Source organism: Antechinus flavipes, chromosome 1 (assembly GCF_016432865.1).
Source record: "Antechinus flavipes isolate AdamAnt ecotype Samford, QLD, Australia chromosome 1, AdamAnt_v2, whole genome shotgun sequence".
Classification (NCBI taxonomy): domain Eukaryota; kingdom Metazoa; phylum Chordata; class Mammalia; order Dasyuromorphia; family Dasyuridae; genus Antechinus; species Antechinus flavipes.
This window is the reverse complement of record NC_067398.1, coordinates 469,822,080-469,842,831: the sequence shown is the minus strand read 5'-3', so window position 1 is coordinate 469,842,831 and position 20,752 is coordinate 469,822,080. Positions and strand designations below refer to the sequence as shown.

Sequence of the window (20,752 nt, the reverse complement as noted above, 5' to 3'; positions counted from 1 at the left end):
TGTTTGTTTTTCTTGGCAAAGATACTGGAAAGGGTTATCAGTTTTTTTTTTTTTCCTAGCTCATTTTACAGATAAGGAAATTGAGGTAAATAGGGTAAGTGACTTGTCTAGAGTTGGATAGCTGGTAAATATGTGGGACCAGATTTGAACTCAGATCTTCTTGGCTCAAGGTCTGGCACTCAGGCCACCATTCCACCTAGCTGCCCATATATACATAGATACATATATGCATGTATAAACACATGCTTATGCAACACAGTGCACATGAGCATATGTACAACATGTGTACATATATGTATACCCCTATCAATGAGTGTATACCCCTATCAATGCATGTGTATACGCACATATACATAGCATACAGATATATTTTGCTTAATTTGACCAAAAATGCATACATATACATATACACACACTTGTGGGTATAAAATTTTTGGAAAAGAATCATATATGTACATGCATACACACACACACATGCACTCACACATATATGTATGTGAATACTATAGATATATTATTCACTTATCAACTTATAGACTATTTTTCCCCAGCATTATTTAAACTTCTTAAGGGCAAAAATTGTTCCTTTTATGCTCTTTCATGCCTCAGTGTCAGTGGCTACATATCTATGTGTGAGTGTGTATATAAACATGCATATCCACAAATATATCTACATGTTTACACATATAACATTTTTGGAGAAAAATCACTTCAAATTGGAAGGTAGCATTTGAGCTGAATATTTGAATGGAGCTGGGGGTTTTTGTGTGAGATTACTCTTGAAAGAGAAGTGAATTTTCTATAAATCCAGGGGATTCGTAACAGTACACTTTTTTTTCATATTTTACAAGTCTTTTAATCTAGGTTTCCTCATTTCCCTCCCCTTGCTTCACAATTCTCAAGTAAGCCAAGCTTACAATAGTAATGTCATATAAGTACATCCCTACTTAAAAAAAAAATAACAAAACCCAAAAAGTTCTCAATAGCTTTTCCCATTTTTCACAAGCAAATACCTTATTGCCTCCTATCTACTTGGAAAAAAATAACACAGTTTTCCAGGGAAGATGGAGTAGAGGTTATGAAAGAGTTAGCCCTTTTTGCAGATGCTTAGAGGAATTGTAGGAGATGGTGTTTGATAGTCACAAAGTTCTGTTTTCATGGGGTAAAATGACCAAATTTAAAGCTCTGTAGCCATTAAAGAGTTAAACTCATATTCTTTTTGCCCTTCCCTCCTATAATGTCATCAGACAGATCTATTATTAACTGCACTTCACTTTTATGTTTGCAGAAATGCAAATAAACCATCAGCCTAAAATGCAAGAGGAAGCAAACGGTAAATGTTGTTGCTGCTTTTCGTCTTCTAATCATCTGAAAGAATCTATTTCTGTTCCAAGATTACCTGCCTTGCACATTTTTCTAGTCTATTCTTATTCATTTAAAAAATATTGATTGAAAATACTTAAAATGAATATAGCAATGAACATTAAACTGCATTTTTGATGAAAAAAGAAAATTACATAAACATTTTGTTTTCCTATAAATGCTTTTTCTTGTTTCTTTCCCCACTTCTGCATTTTTAAATATCTAGGGAAATGATAATTTGCCTAATAATTAATTTCTATGAATTTATCTTGATTTTGCTTCATTTGACCAAATATGCATAATAGCTTCATAGCCCACTGTTTAAGGCCATTGATAACTAGCTTTTTTTCTATATATTTCACTTTTCAAGTCAATATACAATTGGTTTTTAATTCAGCTTTTCATTTTGATATTAATATTGATTTAAATAATATGCATAAGTATCTTACTTAACAAACTGTCTTAAGTAGTTTCAAGTTGAACAATAATTTGGAAATCACCAGAAGAAAGTAACTAATTGTCTATTTGTAATTTCCTGTAACGTTTAGCATCTCCAATGAGACTCAATCACTTCATTTCAATTTCTATCCCCAATGACAAATAACTAGTTATGTCATTTGTATTTAATTATATTATAAATTAAGTTCCAGACGGCATTGTATTGTTATAGATTTTATTTTTAATAACAGAAAAAGGGAGGGGGGCCACTTCTTTAATTTCTGTAGAATATCAAGTCAGATTTCAGAGTTCAGATTTTTCATATGAGCATAAAGTATATAAATGCTGTTATTCTACAAAGTCCAGTTATGCTTATAAAGAAAGTGTAGTTTTCATACCATCCGGAAGATAAACTGTGGCTTATATTAGCTTTCATAAAATGTTCTAAGGTGCTGGAATTATACTCTCAACTAGAAAAAAAAGTTTCTTCATTCTCAAACATGGAAAACATATATGAACATCCTCAGATTTGCAAGTAGAGTTGAGATATACAGATTTGAAAAAATAATTCTTGGAGAAAGATTTGAAAAGAGTATAATATTGCTGATGACATTGAATGTAATAAAAAAATGTTTATTTAGGATTTTACTCACTGTATGTCAGAACTAATTGTTGTGACAAACTATTCCATAATATATAATTTCCAATGAACAGCATCTAGAATTGTGCCAAATGAAATTAAAATAGGTGAACATTTCATCCTTCTTTGGGATATAAATCCACCAAATTACAGGAAAACATGAAATGATTAGCTTTTTTATAATTCTGTGAGTAAACTATTTCAGTAGGAAAGGGATATTGGATAGTATTGGGATAATCTGGTTTCTTCCTCTTAATCTGTCCTTGGCTATTCAGTTTTTATTTCAATCCAGAGTAATAATAATTTTTCAATTTTTGAAAACTGAAAAGGAAGAGTCTAACAACCTTTGTTTTTCTGTGCTGATGATGCATTCCAGTATATCTTAATCCTTACAATTAGAAAATCTTTAGAAGCTAATTCAAAAACCTCTTTCAGAAAACCCTTTAAATGTCTTCCCTTTTGTCCTATTTTCAGTAGTCACAGAATAGCTGCTTCTGCTGCCCGTTATGTTTTGACTATTAAAAGCTTTTTCTATCATCTTTATCAGCAAAATAAACTGACTTCCTTTTGTTTTATACTCCTTGGAGCATCTCCAACTTTCTAGATCTTCCTGGAATTAATTCCCAAGACAAATACAGTAATGTAATAAAGATCTAAGTAGAGAGAAAAGATTAGCCAATAGTATTCAAACATTCTGCTAGTGATTCTGTATATTTAATTTTATACTAATACCCAGGCACATTGGGTCAGTCACACATTTTGAATGTCTACTAAACACAAATTATCATGTTAGTTTTGGCATAATATATGTATATATCTAAAATAATTACTTTACATTTCATTTCTACTTCTGATTCAGAAAATAAGAACCTTGATTTTCTATGTTTTAGCATAACCATTAAAATGCTATCTATTTTAATAGATTAGTTAGAATTATTTATTGTCCAAAGCAGCAGTTTAGATATACTACAGTACAGTCATACATTTTCTTGAGGAGCTGTTTTATATATATATATATATAAACATATCAGATTTCCATCTTTGGTGGATAATATGAATACCTGAAATATTTGTGATTTTGTCAATATGGAGAACTCCCTGAATTGATACTGTTTGCATCCAGTTAAGAGTTAGTAGATAAGATCTAAAGAGTTGCCTGAAGCAAATTAAGTGATTTGCCCAGATTCATATAGTAATTGAATGTCTCAGGCTTTGAGTCTAGATCTTTTCAGTTCCTAGCTCAGTTCATTACTGTATTTGAACATTGTATGTTTATTTTTAGTACTACCTCTATCTACTACTCCATACATGCCATCTCTAACATGTAAAGTCAATGTGTGCTTAGAAATTACAGCAAAAATTACCATTAGTTGAAATTAAGCAAAAGAATGCAAAAAAGTACTTATTAAATTCAAGTCACCAAAGATTTGATCACAAAAAATAATTTAATTAAACATTAAAGGCTTTCCTCTAAGGTATTTCCTATTTATGTTTAAGGATCATATAAGATTCCTTCATAGAAATAATAATAAAAATAAGTTTGCTGTGAAATTCTCTGATAATTAATACTCTAAATAAGGTATAAAACAGGGAGACATATGCTTGCCAAAGATATTTACAGCTTCCATGGAAGGCAGACTCTAAATGGAAGAGGGATTCTCTATATATGATGATGATGAAGGCCTCTCCAGATGTTTCTGTTTGCAGTTAACATTGTGATAATTGCATCAAACCTTGGCACACAAAGGAGCTTCCTAAAAGAGATTTATAATTATTCTGGGATCTACCTTATTATTCCAAAAAATGCAAAGCTAAATGGCTGAAGTTGCTGATTCCACACACTAGTAGGGGAAGAGAATTGAGGCAAAGAGACTAACCAGAAAGCTATTACAATTGTTAGATAGAAGGGGCAGATCCAAGATGGTGGAGAGCAGACATAACTTTCTGTGACCTTCTCTGAGCTTCTCTCACACCAACAGCAGATTAAGCCTCTAAACTGGTCTTAGAGTTAAAGAACCCACAAATATTTGGAGTACAATGCATTCCCAGAAGAAGATACCTTGGAAGAACTTCAGAACAGGTCTGTTTCAAATGATTAGGGGAAAGGCTGCCAAGCACAGACCACAGAACAGGGAGACTAGGCAAGGAGCTGGGGTGGAAAGAGAGCATTGCAGCTTCCATGCACTTGGGAATCTTCTTTGAGTCTCTTAGGCTACTCTGTCCTGGTTGCAAACCAGTGATTCGGCAGATTTGCTACAAAAAGCAAATTGTAAACCACTGAGCCCCTGAAGAACAGAACCTAGCTACAATTACCCAGCACTGAAAGTCAATCAGCTGAACTGCCCCAGGACAAACTAAAGCAGCTATCATTCCTTTTCCTTAAGAGCAGATCTCAAGCCTTAAATAAATTGATGAACAAAAAAACAAAAAGAACTCTCACTATAGACAATTTTTATGGAGAGAGAGAAGAACAGACCTCAAATCCTGAGGCTCCTAAAAGCAAATGAACTCCACATGAAGCCCCAAAGGGACATATGAGCTAGTCCCAATTTCACAAGGCTTTCTTGGAAGATTGCATAAAGGATTTTAAAAGAGTTAGAAGAAAAATGGGGAAAGGAAATAAGATCATTGCAAGAAGGGATGAGAAAAAATATGTCATACCTTACAAAATAGATATGAAAAAAATACCAATTCATTGAAAAAGAAAATTTGTGAAATGGAAAAAAATGCAATGAACAAAATACTTCAATTGGTCAATATAAAAGGAGCTAAAAATCGTAACTGAAGAAAATAATACACTAAAAATTAGAACTGAACAAATGGAAGTGAATGACTCAAATAAGACTTCAAAAATCAGTCACCCCCCCCCCCCCCCGAAATGAAAAAAAAATGGAAGGAAATATGAAATACCTCCTAGGAAAAACAACTGACCTGGAAAATAAATCTAGGAGAAACAATCTAAGGATGATTGGACTTCCTGAAAGCCATGATGAAAAAAAGAATCTAGACATTATCTTATAGAAAATTATAAAGGAAAACAACCCTGATGTCTTAGAATCAGAGGGTAAAATAAACATTGAAAGAATTCACCAATAACTTCCTGAAAGAGATGCCATAATTAATACCCCAAGGAATACCATGGCTAAATTTCAGAACTATAGCATCAAGGAAAAGATATTACAAGCAGCCAGGAAAACACAAACACACACACACACACACACACACACACACACACACACAATTTAAATACTAGAGAGCCATAATTAGGATTACCCAGGACCTAGCAGCTTCGACCTTAAAAAACTGAAGGTCCTGTAATCTGATATTCTGAAAGGCAAAGGAACTTGGATTACAGCCAAGAATGAATTAATCCTGCTAAAATGAACATTATCTTTCAGCAAAGAAGATGGACATTTAATGATATAGGTGAATTTCACCTATTTCTAATGAAAAGACCAAAACTGAACAAAAATTTTGATCTTAAAATACAAAACTCAACAGAAGCATAAAAAGGTGAAAAGGAAAGAACTATTGAGAACTATATTTCTGTTATAGGTATGCTCAGAGGATGTGGGTAATATATACTTTGATTTTATTATGATAATGTGAAAAAGAACCTAGAGGTGGAAAGGAGATTGTACTGGAAAAAGAAGAAAAGGTAGGTAAACTAAGGGAAATTATATCTTACAAGGAGGCAAAGAAGACCTGTTGTAATTGAGGGAAAGAAGAGAGGGGATGAGCATTGTGGGAACCTTACTCTCATCAGATTTGGCTCGAGAGAATATCAGACATATTTGTTTTCACAGAGAAACTTCTCTTACCTTATAGCAAAGTGGGAGGGGAAAGGGGAAAAGGGAAGGTGTAGGCTAATAGAAGGAAAAAACAGAAGTACTAGGGGAAAGGTGTAAAAAGGGGGAGGGACTCTAAAGGGAGGAAGGCTGTTTGAGGGAGATGGTCATCAGAAGCAAAATACTGGGGAGGAGGAAAAGGGGAAAGAAAGAGAAAAGCATAACAGGATAAATAATATGGCAGGAAATACAGAATTAGTTATTTTAACTGTGAATGTGAATAGAATGAACTCTCCCTTAAAACAGAAGCAGATAGCAGACTGGATAAAAGCCAGAATCCTATAATATGTTGTTTACAAGAAACACATTTAAAGCAGAGCAATACATATAGAGGGAAAGTTAAGGGCAAGAGCAGAATCTATTATGCTTCAGGTGAAATAAAAAGAAGCAGGAGAAGATCTCAGATCTACTGATCTCAGATCAAGTAAAAGCAAAGATAGATCTAATTAAAAGAGAAAAGGAAGGAAATTATATTTTATTAAAGGGTACCATAGAAAATGAAGCAATATCAATACTAAACATATATGCACCAAGTGGTATAGCATCCAAATCCCTACAGAAGAAGTTAAGAAAGATGCAAGAATAAATAGACAGCAAAACTATACTAGTGGGGGATCTCAATCTGGCTCTTTCAGAACTAGATAAATTGAACCACAAAACAAACAAGAAAGAGGTTACAGAGGTAAATAGAAATTTTAAAAAGTTAGTTATGATAGATCTTTAGAGAAAATTAAATGGAGATAGTAGTTTACTTTTTTTTGGTGGTTTATGGAACCTATACAAAAATTGACCACGTATTAGGGTATAAATCCTTCAAAATCAAATACAGAAAGGCAGAAATAGCAAGTGATTTTTTTTCAGATCATAATGCAATAAAAATAACATGTAAAATAAGGCCAGAAAATTGATAGGGCCAAAAATTAATTGGAAATTAAATAATCTAATTCTAAAGAATGAATGGGTGAAATAACAAATCATAGACACAACAACTTCACCCAAGAAAATGACAATAATGAGGCAACATACCAAAATTTGTGGGATGCAGCCAAAGTGGTTATAAAGGGAAATTTTATATTTCTAGATGCTTACTTGCATAAAAAGAGAAAAAGATCAATAAATTGGGCCTACAACTAAAAAATCTAGAAAAAGAACAAATTAAAAACCCTCAATTAAATACCAAATTTGAAATTCTGAAAATAAAAGGGGAGATTAATACAATAGAAAATTAAAAAAAAACCCTAGAGAATCAACTAAGAAACTACTAGAAACAATTTTAGTTCAACAATTAGTTCAACAAAATTAATAAATAAAACTAAGCATTGGTTTTATGAAAAAAAAACAAACTTAATTTTATTAGAAAAATGAAAGTAGAAAATCAAATTGTTAGTCTCAAAAATGAAAAGGGAGAACTTTCCATCAATGAAGAGGAAATTAGAGCAATAATTAGGAGTTATTTTGCCCAACTATATGTCAATAAATTTGATAATCTAAATGAAATAGAAGAATATTTACAAAAATATGGATTGCCCAGTTTAACAGAAGAGGAAATAAATTATTTAAATAGTCCCATTTTAGAAAAAAGAAATAGAACAAGCTATTAATCAACTCTCTAAGAAAAAAATCTCAAGCCAGATGGATTTATATGTGAATTCTACCAAACATTTGAAGAACAATGGATTCCAATACTATATAAACAATTTGAAAAAATGAGGAAAGAAGGAGTCCTACCAGATTTCTTTTATGACACAGATATGGTGCTGATAGCTAAACCAGGTAACAGATAAAGAAAATTATAGATCAATTTCCCTAATGAATATTGATGCAAAAATCTTAAATAAAATATTAGCAATGAGATTACAGAAAGTCATCCCCAGGATACTACACTGTGACCAAGTAGGATTTATACCAAGCATTCAGGGCTGGTTCAATATTAGGAAAACTATTAGCATATTTGACTATATCAATAACCCAACTAACAAAAATCATATGATTATATTAATAGATGCAGAAAAAAAGCATTTGATAAAATCCAACACCCATTCCTATTAAAAACACTACAGTGTATAGTCATAAATGGACTTTTTTTCCTTCAAATGATCAGTAGCATCTATTTAAAACTATCAGTGAGCATCATATGCAATGGAGACAAACTAGAACCATTTCCAATAAGATCAGGAGTGAAACAAGGTTGCCCACTATCACCATTATTATTCAATATTGTATTAGAAATGTTAGCTTTGGCAATAAAAGAAGAAAAAGAGATTAAAGGAATTAGAGTAGGTAATGAGGAAACCAAATTATCACTCTTTGCAGATATGATGGTATACTTAGAGAACCCTAGAGAATCAACTAAGAAACTACTAGAAACAATTTTAGTTCAACAAAATTACAGGATACAAAATAAATCCATATAAATCATCAGCATTTTTATATATTGCCAACAAAGTCCAGTAGCAAGAGATACAAAAAAGAAATTCCATTCACAATAACTGTCGATAGTATAACATATTTGGGAATTTATTTGTCAAGGAAAAGTCAGGGACTATATGAGCACAACACAAAAACACTTTCCACATAAATAAAGTCAGATTTAATCAGTTGGGGAAAATATCAAGTGCTCATGGATTGGCCAAGTGAATATGATAAAAATGACAATGCTACAAAAATTAATCTACTTATTTAGTTCCATGCCAATCAAATTCTCCTAAAATTAGTTTTACAGACCTAGAAAAAATAACAAAGTTCATCTGGAAGAACAAAAAGTCAAGAATTTCAAGGGAATTAATGAAAAAAATGCCAACGAAGGTGGCCTAGCTGTGCCAGACCTAAAACCATATTAGAAAGCAGTGGTCATCGAAACCATTTGGTACTGTCTAAGAAATAAGAGTAGTTGATCAGTGAAATAGGTTAGGATCACAGAACAAAATAATCAATAACCATAGCAATCTAGTGTTTGACAAACGAAAAGACCTTAGCTTTTGGGATAAAAACTCACTATTTGACAAAAACTGCTGGGAAAATTGGAAACTAGTATGGAAGAAACTAGGCATTGACCCACACCTAACACCACATACCAAGATAAGATCGAAATGGGTTCATGATTTAGATATAAAGAGGAAAATTATAAGCAAATTAGAAGAACATAGGATTGTTTACCTCTCAGATCTATGGAGAAAGAAGGAATTTATGTCCATAGAACAACTAGAATTCTCAGATCTATGGAGAAAGAAGGAATTTATGTCCATAGAACAACTAGAATTCATAATTGCACACTAAATAGATAATTTTGATTATATTAAGTTAAAAAGTTTTTGTACAAACAAAATTAATGCAGACAAGATCAGAAGGGAAGCAATAAATTGGGGAACATTTTTACGTTTAAGGGTTCTGATAAAGGTCTCATTTCTAAAATATATAAATAATTGATTCAAATTTGTAAGAATTCAAGCCATTCTCCAATTGATAAATAGTCAAAGGATATGAACATACAATTTTCAGATGAAGAAGTTAAAACCATTTTAGTCATAAAAAGGTGCTCTAAGTCACTATTGATCATAGAAATGCAAATTAAGACAAATCTGAGATACCCTACAGATCTCTCAGATTGGCTAAGATGACAGGAAAAGATAATGATGAATGTTGGAGAGGATGTGGGGAAACTTGGACACTAATACATTGTTGATGGAATTGTGAATGGATTCAACTATTCTGGAGAGCAATTTGGAGCTATGTTCAAAAAATTATTGAACTGTGAATACCCTTTGACCCAGCAGTGCTTCTATTGGGATTATATCACAAAGAGATCTTAAAGGAGGGAAAGGGACCCACATGTGCAAAAATGTTTGTGATTGCTTTTTTTGTAGTTTCCACTGGAAACTGAGTGGATGCCCATCAATTGGAGAATGGTTGAATAAATGATGATATGTGAATGTTATGGAATATTATTGTTCTGTAAGAAAAAATCAGGAGGATGATATTAAAGAAGCCTGGAGAGACTTCCAGAACTGATGATAAGTGAAATGAGCAGAATTAAGAGATCATTGTACAAAGCAGCATCAATATTATATAACAATCAATTCTGATGAATGTGATTCTTTCCAACAATGAGATGATTGAGATCATTTCCAATGATCTTGTGATGAAGAGAGCCATCTACACCCAGAAAGAGGACTGTGGGAACTGAATGTGGATCACAACATAACATTATCACTCTTTTTGTTGTTCTCTTGTATTTTGTTTTCTTACTCATTTATTTTCCTTTTTGATCTGATTTTTCTTGTGCAGCAAGAAAACTGTATAAATATGTTTACACATATTGAAATTAATATAGATTTTAACATGTATGACATATATTGGATTGCTTGCCATTTAGGGGAGGAGGTGGAGAGAAGGGGAAAATCTGAAACACAAGGCTATGCAAGGGTCAATGTTGAAAAATTATCTGCACATATGTTTTGGAAATAAAAAGCTTTTAAAAAATTAGTTAGATGGATATTCCACACACATAGTCCTGGTATCAGAACAAATATCTTGGTAGACCCTGCAGATGGGCAGCTCTCCTTGCCTAGTATTGAATAGGAGAAAAAGAACAGAATGGAATGTATTTGTGAATTTGCATGATACTTGAAAGACTACAGGCTTTTCCCTATTTTTTTTTTAAACACCAATGGTCTTCTGATGATTCCATATGTCTAATATCATGATATTCCTTAGTCTCTCAGTATCAAACTTGTTGGTCCCCCAAAGCAAAGTAGAGAAGTACAATAGGAATAAATAAACTGTAGCAAGTTAACAATGAAAGATGGGGAAAATTGAAGCTACATTAAAGATTTAACATAGAAACAAAGTGGACCCATAATAGAGCACAAGTATAGAATGCATATCCCACATGTTTCATAGTGTTAACATAATGTTAAGAGATGAAGCAGAATAGTCCTAAATACTGGACTGCTCATCTCTGGAGGATTTCTGGAAATACTCATGATAAGGCATGGATGAGTTGCAATTTTAGCCATTTCAATGAAAAGAATGAATGATATGCACCAGCCAAAATTCTGTTTGGCTTAACATGCAAATGAATTTGAGAAAGACCAAAAAGTCAGCTTAAGAGGCAATTTCTTTTGTGCTCATCCACTCAGTCTTCTTTCCTTCTTGTCTTTATGGTATATTTCCATCAACAGCAAAGTCTGAAAGCTTTGGTACTATATTTTGTCTAGCAAGGAAAAAAAAAACCCAACACAAAAACCTTTCAGGCTTCTTAAATTCCTCCTCTTTCTACTCTCCAAGCAAAGAATTTGTATTCCTGGGATATTATCTGGGGTACATATGACCATCTCTGAGCATGCATTATAAACAAGTTAAATTGATAGATAACATCCAACTACATATTAAAATAAGCATCTAGATGCTATTCAATATTCACACTAGAACCGGGTGCATCTAACCTTAATATATGTAATAAACATAATTCATATAGGACAAGTTTTATTAAGTCTTTGTATCTCTCCTGGAACCTTTGAATATATAGCTGATGAATAAATAATTGAAAGAAAAAAACATTTATTAAATGCCTACTATGTGCCTGTATGGTTCTAAGTGCTAAAATAGTAAGAAAACCTGTAACCTCAGGGAATGTATATTCTAAGAAGACCAGAACCACTTTTCTCTTAGGGAAGGGACTTTCTCACATTTCTGCTTGCACCCTTAACTCTTAGCATAGTACCCAGCACAGAATAAGCACTTAATAAATGATCATTCATTTATTCATCTATTAATCTATTGAATGCTTAATGAATACATAACTGCTAGTTAAGTAGTTTTCTAATTGGGGATAATTCTTGCCTTGGTAATATTTAGGTCTGATAGAACTGGAAGTCATTCAGCAATTAGACTAAGCAGAGAAGGGACTAGTGATCCAAACAGGTCTGTAGGGTTGGGGAAAGTTCAGGAATCTATTTTTCCAGAAATAAGTACTAGAATCTGAAATTAGATCCAAAATCAGAGATTGGCCCACAGGGGAAAGGGATCAGTAGAAAATGAGTATCATTAGCAAAAATCCAAATTTAGTTCTAGATACAGGGTATACATTCAAGATAGATCAGGGTACGCAATTAATCAAAGTCCGAATAGTGGTTAATGTATGTAGCACTTTGGCAAATGGGGTCAAAAAGATCTGTTAGCAGGAATCTTTCATTCTCTGTGGCTTAATGGATTGACGAGTTTTAAGGCTTCAATTAATGCTGGGGAGCAGAATTCTGCTCCCTAGTTTTTCATAAAACCATATTCTTACATTTCATTTTGCCTTCCTTCCTCCAAGTATTCTCTCCTAGATTTTACATTTAGACTTCAGGTAATGCTCATAGTCATCTCAGTATTTGGCTGAATATATACACAAATGCATATTTAATGAGATGCATTGTAAAGAACAGTGCACCAGTGCACTAGTTAATTGGGATGATAACCTGTTGCAAAAGACAAAGAAATGGAGACAGACAGACACACACACACACACACACACACACACACACACACACACACACACATTGATGTGAAATCTTAGAGCCCTGAGTTTGAGATCTGTCTTTGGTGATTACTACTTGTATGGCCTTGGGCAAATTATTTAACCTATTTGGATCTCAGTTTCCTCACTGGTAAAATGGGAGTTAAACCAGATGTTCTTTATGGTCCTTTCCAGCTTCAAATCTATGATTTTATATTAAAGAAAGTAACTCATTACAGTTAAGCATATGTTTGAGTGGGGTGATTTATTCTATTGTCTAATTTCTCATCAATTCCTCCCATCTTGTTTTTATATCCTGCTTATCTTGAGCTGATTCTTGCTTGAATTAATTAAATTATTCAATTAACATTGAGAATCTATGTAAAATAATGGAACTTATTAATAATAAAATAATGGAACTCATGGGAGAAAACAAAATTCTTAAATTTAGTTGTGTCCTATTCTATTACTTTCATTGTATTATGCAGGTATGGAAGAGGCATACAAGTATAATTCATTAACACTGTTCTTGTTGTGCTGTTACTATATGTAAGGCATTGTACTAGGAATTCAACTTTTATCTCCCTCCAATAAAACAAAAAAAAAATCTTCCTACTTGGAAGGGACTTGCATCCTATTATTCAATATAAGCTAAAGTATTAATATTTATATAAGATTTAAATAAGAACATAATTAACATATAAACTCGAAGTTCTTGCATAGTGTCTATAAGCAGAGGCTATGAGCTACAGAAATCTACAGAAAATCTCCCTCACATCCTAAAACTATCTAGAATTCACTTCAGACAAAAACTTTCATTTATTTACTTATTTCTTTAACTCACCATAAATCTATGATAATAATACGGACAGCTGGAAATCCCATCTCCAGTGGAATTCAGTCCAACAAACATTTATGGCGTGGTATTATATGGAAAGTACTCTGGGATAAGAAGTTGAAGGAACTAATTCTTTTTCACTTTACCGAATCCTATGAAGTTTGGGGATATTAACTACCCCATGTGGTAGCCCATACTGGAAAGAAGCATGGGAGATAGAATAGATGTACATTAGGAATAATGTTAAATCAAATATAACACAGTTCTAAATTTCATTTCTAGAAGTGATTTTACTTTGTGCTTGCTTTGTGCACCATTTGAAACTTACTGGGGAAAGCTGAGGGTTACTATGTGCTATTTTATCCTAGGGGGCAAGCTATTTCTAATTTCATGTCTTGAGAACAATCCCCATGCTGATCAATTCATGCCATTTTTCTGTGTTCCTTAATGTGTATGAGAGAACCCATGGTATTTGTCTTGGAAGAGGAAAATGTTTATAGAGGGCTTTAAAAAAGGTACCTCAAATATTATGATTAGTTAATGTTGATGATTCAGTTATCTTCTGAAGGTCATGCCAGAAGACTTTAGTGGCTTGTTATTGTGTTACAAATAAAGTCCTGACTCTTTTGCCTGATACTGGAAACATTTTGTAACCTGACAATTTCTTATCTTTCCAAACTTATCTCATTTTATAACTTTCTACATAAACTATAAGATGTAGAGGCTCAGAACTCTGTCAAGGTATACTTGAATCAAGGACAGCAGGGTGCTTATAATTAAGTACCTATTCAGTATGATTGATGGGTTAATGGTTCTCTAGTTAAACATATACTTAATGTGATGTAATGATGTAATCACTCTAGTGTGATATGGTGATACACATGGTTCCACAGTTGGCACATGCTCAATTGCTGTAGTCATGTAATCGTACTGAGATATTTAAGGGTTGAGAGGAGTGGGATCTAAAAGTCTCTCAGCCACAGATTCAGAGAAGACTTCAGACTCCAAATTCTAGACTCCATCTTTGACCAGCCTCATGGTGGCTCTCCTGCTTGCATCAATTTTCCACCTAAAGACCAAGGCCCATCCAGATATCCTCCAGAAAGCTAGCCCAGATGCCCAAACAGGGACAAAAGAACCAGTAGTGTTCGAGAGCTTTTCATGAGTAGGATCCTCCCAGAGTTCCTTTGGTAACCTGAGGGGAAGGAAAGGGAGAAGAGACCCAGTAAAACTGTTTTAGTTGAGGTAATTAAATGGATCAACACATCAAAGGGCCAAGCCAGAAGACTGATGAGAGACTTTAATGCCTGTTCTGACTATAATCCTCTTCTCCTTTTGAAAGTTTGCCTCCATGATATCTCACAAGATCAACACCTGCTATAGTATTTCACCCTATAACCATCCAGAAGTGATAGTACTGCTTGCATTCCTCAGTGTGAAGACTCAGATAACAGCAAATGCACAAATTTACTGACTATGCTGTGGGGGAAAATAATCGTGTCTAAAACAAAAAAATGGGGAATTGTTAAGGACCATGTCTAAGTGAAGAGGGCAGATCAATTCTCCAAGAGCCTCCACAGCTACAGATCATAACACTTAAAAGAGTTGCAAAGCAGCCTTTACTGACACGGTGTTGCTTGTGGATTGGGAATGAAATAAATTGGAGGCAGAGGGAAGAGGAGAGAGGTCAGACAACACAACAGCCTCTTGATCTCCTTGTATTATCATCATCCTCTCACATGAAGAGATTCATTCTACAGGTCTGAGTTAGACCTTCAGCAGCCACTGGCAGGTGGCTCCCATTTTACAACAATAATTTATTATATTTGGGATCATTTTATTTCCCCTAAACATACAGTTTTTATCAACTTTGTACCTCTGCTTCTTATTCTTCTGTCTATTGAATTCTCATTCCTCCTAATTCCAATCCAATGCTACCTTTTTCATGACTCCTTCCTTAATGCATCTAGTTGGGATGGACTTCTCACCTGCTGGTGCCTCCCACAGAATATTGCCTACCCATCTGCGACTGCTTAAGTATTATTTTGTATTGTGGTAATTGTGCACATTATCAACTCTTCCACCAGGATATAGAAATGTATTGTGGATAACATTGCATCTGTACCAATATAGCATGGTGCTTTGCACACAACAGGCACTTAATGAAATAGAATTGAAGGGCATGGGTTTAGAGGCAGTAAATGTCATTTTGGAAAAAATTTCTATAAATGTACATACATTGTGAAGACTTGCAGTTTTTACAATCCGTTTGGTGAATTTCATCCAATTTTAAAAATCTAAGAGACTTAAACTTATATTTTTTTATTTTCTTTGGACTAATAGTAACAATGGAAATAATTATATATAATCCTTTGGGAAAAAATGTGTATATCCAGATAGTGGCCCTATCCCATTAATAGAACATCCTTTTCAAATTGTCTGAGTGGCAGTGACAAGCTTGAACTGAGTGAGTCACCTCCAATAAATGTCTTATTTTTCCTATATATCCATATACATGAAGTCTCCCTCTAAGGGTCCAAACTATTTTTTAAATATTAATACTTACTTTACTTAGTGTATTATTAGCTCCCTGTAGGACTATAAAAGTAGAAAACAAGAAAACTAAAGCTTATACACATAGTAAGCAAGATATTTACTCCAGGTTCCTTTATATTACCTTGTTATGTCTTGCAGTATTTCAGCCACAGATTACTCAATTTGCATTTGTTGTCTCTTTAAGGTAAGTGTGGATGTGTCCTGATTCTTGCCACATTTTGTAATGGCAGGTATGATAAGATTCCATATTCTTAGTGTGCCTAACAAACAAGTGCATGGTGAGAGGTTAATTTGTATGCTATCTTCACTGAAGCTTGCTAAGTATTCAGTGGCTATTTCCTGGGGCCTAAGAAACTAAACGTGTATCTAGACACAGATGTTCTTAGCTTTAAAAGTGTCATTTCTGAGGCAAGGGAGTAAAACATCCATAACCTTTTCTATCAAAATATACTGAATATTGTCCTTAATCTTCCTGGAGTAGATTTATGTTCATTGGAACTGCTGGAAGGGCTCTTAAAGATGATCTATTCCAACTCCTTCATTTGACAGAGTAGGAAACTGAGACCCAGAAAGGTAAGGTGTCTGTTATGCATAAAGCACTGAAACAGGTCCTATGGATTTATATGTTTACATGCTTATTTGTTGACTGTAATTGTTCTCTTACACTGAATTATGAATTTTGGTTTGGTAGATAAGAGATGATACCTATGTGGCAAGAGTATGACATTAGGAAAAAGAAGATTTGAGTTCTAATTTTAGTTTTGTCATTAATTAATTAATTGTCTTTTACCTTCTAAAGTATACTTTAGGGTATAGGTCACTGTTGGTAACATGCTGCCTTTGACTTTTGTTCACTATGTATCTTTTATTTGCTCTTTGACTTTTCTGAAGTCTGAAGACTACTTGGAGAGAACTGGTATTAATGAGATATGCTTTTATAACCAGTGACAGATCATTGATAGTGTACCGCTATTTGCAAAAACAATGATATATGAATTCATTCTATTTCAGTCTAGATCTTGTTCATTATTCATCTACTTTGACTTTTCAAGACATACATATGATGGACAAATTTGATGACCTACCTGTACCGTTCTATAACATACACTCAGTATTTTGCGTTCTTCATCTACTTTATCCAAGATAGATGGTTGTATAGACATCTTTTCCACTACTATGGATTTCACCAATGTAATGACCGCGTATTTAAAATCAGCCGGAGTCAGGAATTCAGGTTAAGGGGAAAATCTTCAATATTTATTGAAGTGAAGAGGTGAATAAAGATTGCAATAGCAAATATAGGCAAGAAAGATTGCGATAGCAAATATAGGCAGTTGCGACAGGAAGCTAGCTAAGAGAGAGAGACGCGAGCCGAGCCAACCGTGGCAATGGCAGTCCCAAAAGTCTCTCCTCCCCTTCCTTTTCCACTCCCCTGCCTCCACCCACCAAAATCGTCATTTCCTATACAACACATCAGGACTTGCACAAAGAGTGGGTGGGGGCCATTCTTTCTCCAAGCTTATATATTAATAGAGTATGGTCCAATTACTATTTAGCCTCATGTGCTTGGGACCTCAGTGCATCAATTCAAGCCTCAGCCCATTTACACACCAAGGAGGATTTTTCTGCATTTGTTTGTAACTGACTCAATGTTATTTGAGAAGAAGAACATTTTGGAGAACTCCATCAATAGAAAATCCTTGGTTTTTTTGGACCTCAAATAAGACATCTACCATGTCACTGGAGAAAACTTTTGGATAACATACATATTTAAAAAATATCTTAATGTCATTGCTCTAATAAAAGATGTTATTTCCACAGTCTTATTATTATAGAATCATAATGATGATCTAGATTTTCCAACTAAGGTCTATATATGTTATATTGAACAAATGAAGAGAAAGACAGAGAGTATCTTTGTGAAATTAGGACACAGAGTTGCACATATTGGTTCTCAATATGTATTTGTTAAAGTAATCATTGAACTTATATTGAAATGGCAAGTTCAATTTCATTAATTGGCTGAAATCAATCCTCTATTTAGGTCCATTGGATTGCCAATAATGGTACCTAGAGATTCCATGGAGATGGTAAAAAAAACAAACAAAGAAAACCCTAGGAAAATGTTATCTATGAATCACCTATTTAACTGCACAGAGTGGTAGAGCAATATCTTCACTCTTGAGCAAGTTAGGTTAATTTTTCCTTAAAAGGTATTGAATCCATCCTTAATTGTTAATTGCTCTGGGGATCAAAACTCAGATTTATATTATTCCTTGGTCCCCTGAGTAGAAAACATCCACAAAAAGCTCCAGGAGGACTTTGATGCTTGGTTAGTAGATAATGATGGGCAACTCAGGTCAGGAAATTTTATCTGATAGAATGAAATGGAGATATCCTCAGGGGCTATCCTTGTGGAATATTCTTCTTCTGTTATAGTTAAGTAAATCTCATTTTGTTATAAATGTTGACTGACTTCCTAGTATCTCATTTTTTTTCCAATATCAATCCTAAACGATCAGGATATTGGCCTTCAAAGACTCTGCAGAACCCACATTCAGGCTATTTAATTTTCATTAAGTAAAAGAAAGAAAAATAATCTTTTAATGTATAGATGTGAGAAACAACCTGAGTTTTTGCTATGCCCAAAGGGAAGAGAATTTTTACAGTATGAATTCCAGTTTAAAGATGAAAAACTGTGAATGATGAAAAAGAAAGACTTGGTGGCTTTGTTCTGTTTAAGGTGTATTACCAAGTCTGTCTTGCACAGTTGAAGGGATATGTGTATGTTTGTGTGTGTGTATGTGTGTTTCTGAACACTAACAGTGATTTGACCTTGTCCACCCTTACAATTGTGCCTGACCTCGATTTCCTCTATATATTAAAAGACTTTAACCAACATCAATTACTTTTTAAAAAGGACATGAAGGTTGATAATAATGCCTTACCAGTAAGAAGAGCAGTTACAAAAATAAAACTAGAAAACTTTCATAGCCATGAGATCTGGATTCATATTTTTCCTTCTTTCTTAAGAAAGTTCTGCAGAAGGAAGAACCCTTATAATTGTGACACATAAGTAAGGAGCACAAAAACTGTAAAAATATTTTTAGCCCAGTTAAAAATAAACTGTCTGTGTTTCACAGAGACGTGGTGCTTTTAATTGGAGTTGAGGTTCAGAATGTTTTAGTTTATTACTTTCTACAAAGGTCCTTTACTATTTTGTATTTTAGATGCTGAGGCATCAGTTCCTCTGGCAAATTAAGGTGATCTTCATATATTTGAATTCACGATATTAAATAAAAAGGGGGGAGAATGGGATTTTAATTTTTTTTTACAGTCTTAGGAAAGGATACTCAGGAAGATGTGAAACATGACAAATACAGTTTCAGAATTTCTCATTAGTTAATCCATCCTTAAGGCTTCATGTCATGGTGACATGATCATGTTCTCTGTTTTAAGAGTGAGGAATCATGGGAGAGCAATATACAAGACAGTGTTTCCTCTTATTTTTTCTCTCGTCTAATAAAGAGAAGATCAAGCCTGATATCCAAACTCATTTCTCTGCATTGACATTAAGAATGCATGACATTAAGAATACAGGACAGGCTTAAGATGTGGGAATGGGTTCAGGGAGGGATGTGGGAGCAGGGGAGGACCTAAGAGCAGATTCCATGACTATTTGAATGATTCAATCACATGGACTAGACTTTCCATAAGAAATGAAATCATGGCATTGATCCCAAACAGCTTGTAATTGGATTATTTCTTTTTTAATAAATGAAATGAAGTTCTCTCACAGAAGCTTGTCACATATACAGTGAAAAAAATTGGTGGATGCAACATTTAGTTTTTTCTCTCCTTTTATGTTCTCACACAGGAACATAATTTCCATTTTTAAGGGTCCAGAATAAGATAATGAGAGATTTGCTTAATGAAAGCTTTATTAAGTTGATTAGAGATATTCAGATGTTATATGTGCACTGAGCTACAGAAAAGGACTTAATTCATTTAAAGGGGGAAAAAAAGAAGATAAGGGCTTAGAGGACCAGCCAATAAGAACCTAAGTTTCAGGGACGAATTTGAGGAGTTTCATCAGATTTTAGAAATTCCAGAGTTCATGCATATGTTGCCTATAACCATGCCAAATTTTTAAGATAGTCAAATATCCCAGAGATTTGAGAGAAAATTGTGATAAATGGAATTTTATGAGTTCCATGATCCTGAAGGGACTTATTTTACTTCCCTAGAATGTTTAGCATGGGCTCCGGCTTCTTGTGAAAGGACTTCACTGTTAGGTTCTTGATAGGTTAGCTTTTGAAGACAGAGTGGAGAATGATGATAAAATATATACTACTTCACTTTATCTCTTCAGTGAAACCAATCAGAGAATAGCTCATAGATCTTTTTAAAAAATGGTTTTTTGTTATGCTCTGTTTGCCTCAACCTTTCTATACTCCCAGCATCATTTCTGCAGGAAGCTTGATTATCTATTTTGCTTCTATGACACATTATCTTTTTCTCTCAAATTTTTCTATGCCTTCAACCTGCTCCTCTCCTCCTCCCTTGAGTCT

At 33.8% G+C, this 20,752-nt stretch overlaps 1 protein-coding gene across 1 annotated transcript in view; it reads left to right on the top strand.

Moving 5' to 3' along the window:
- The window catches only part of LOC127546725 (lipoxygenase homology domain-containing protein 1-like), a 407,210-nt gene that overhangs the window by 199,619 nt on the left and 186,839 nt on the right, over positions 1-20,752 (top strand). Inside the window, exon 24 of the mRNA XM_051973697.1 lies at positions 1,289-1,333. Within this exon, the coding sequence (XP_051829657.1) occupies positions 1,289-1,333 (45 nt within the window). The remainder of the gene's footprint in view (positions 1-1,288; positions 1,334-20,752) is intronic.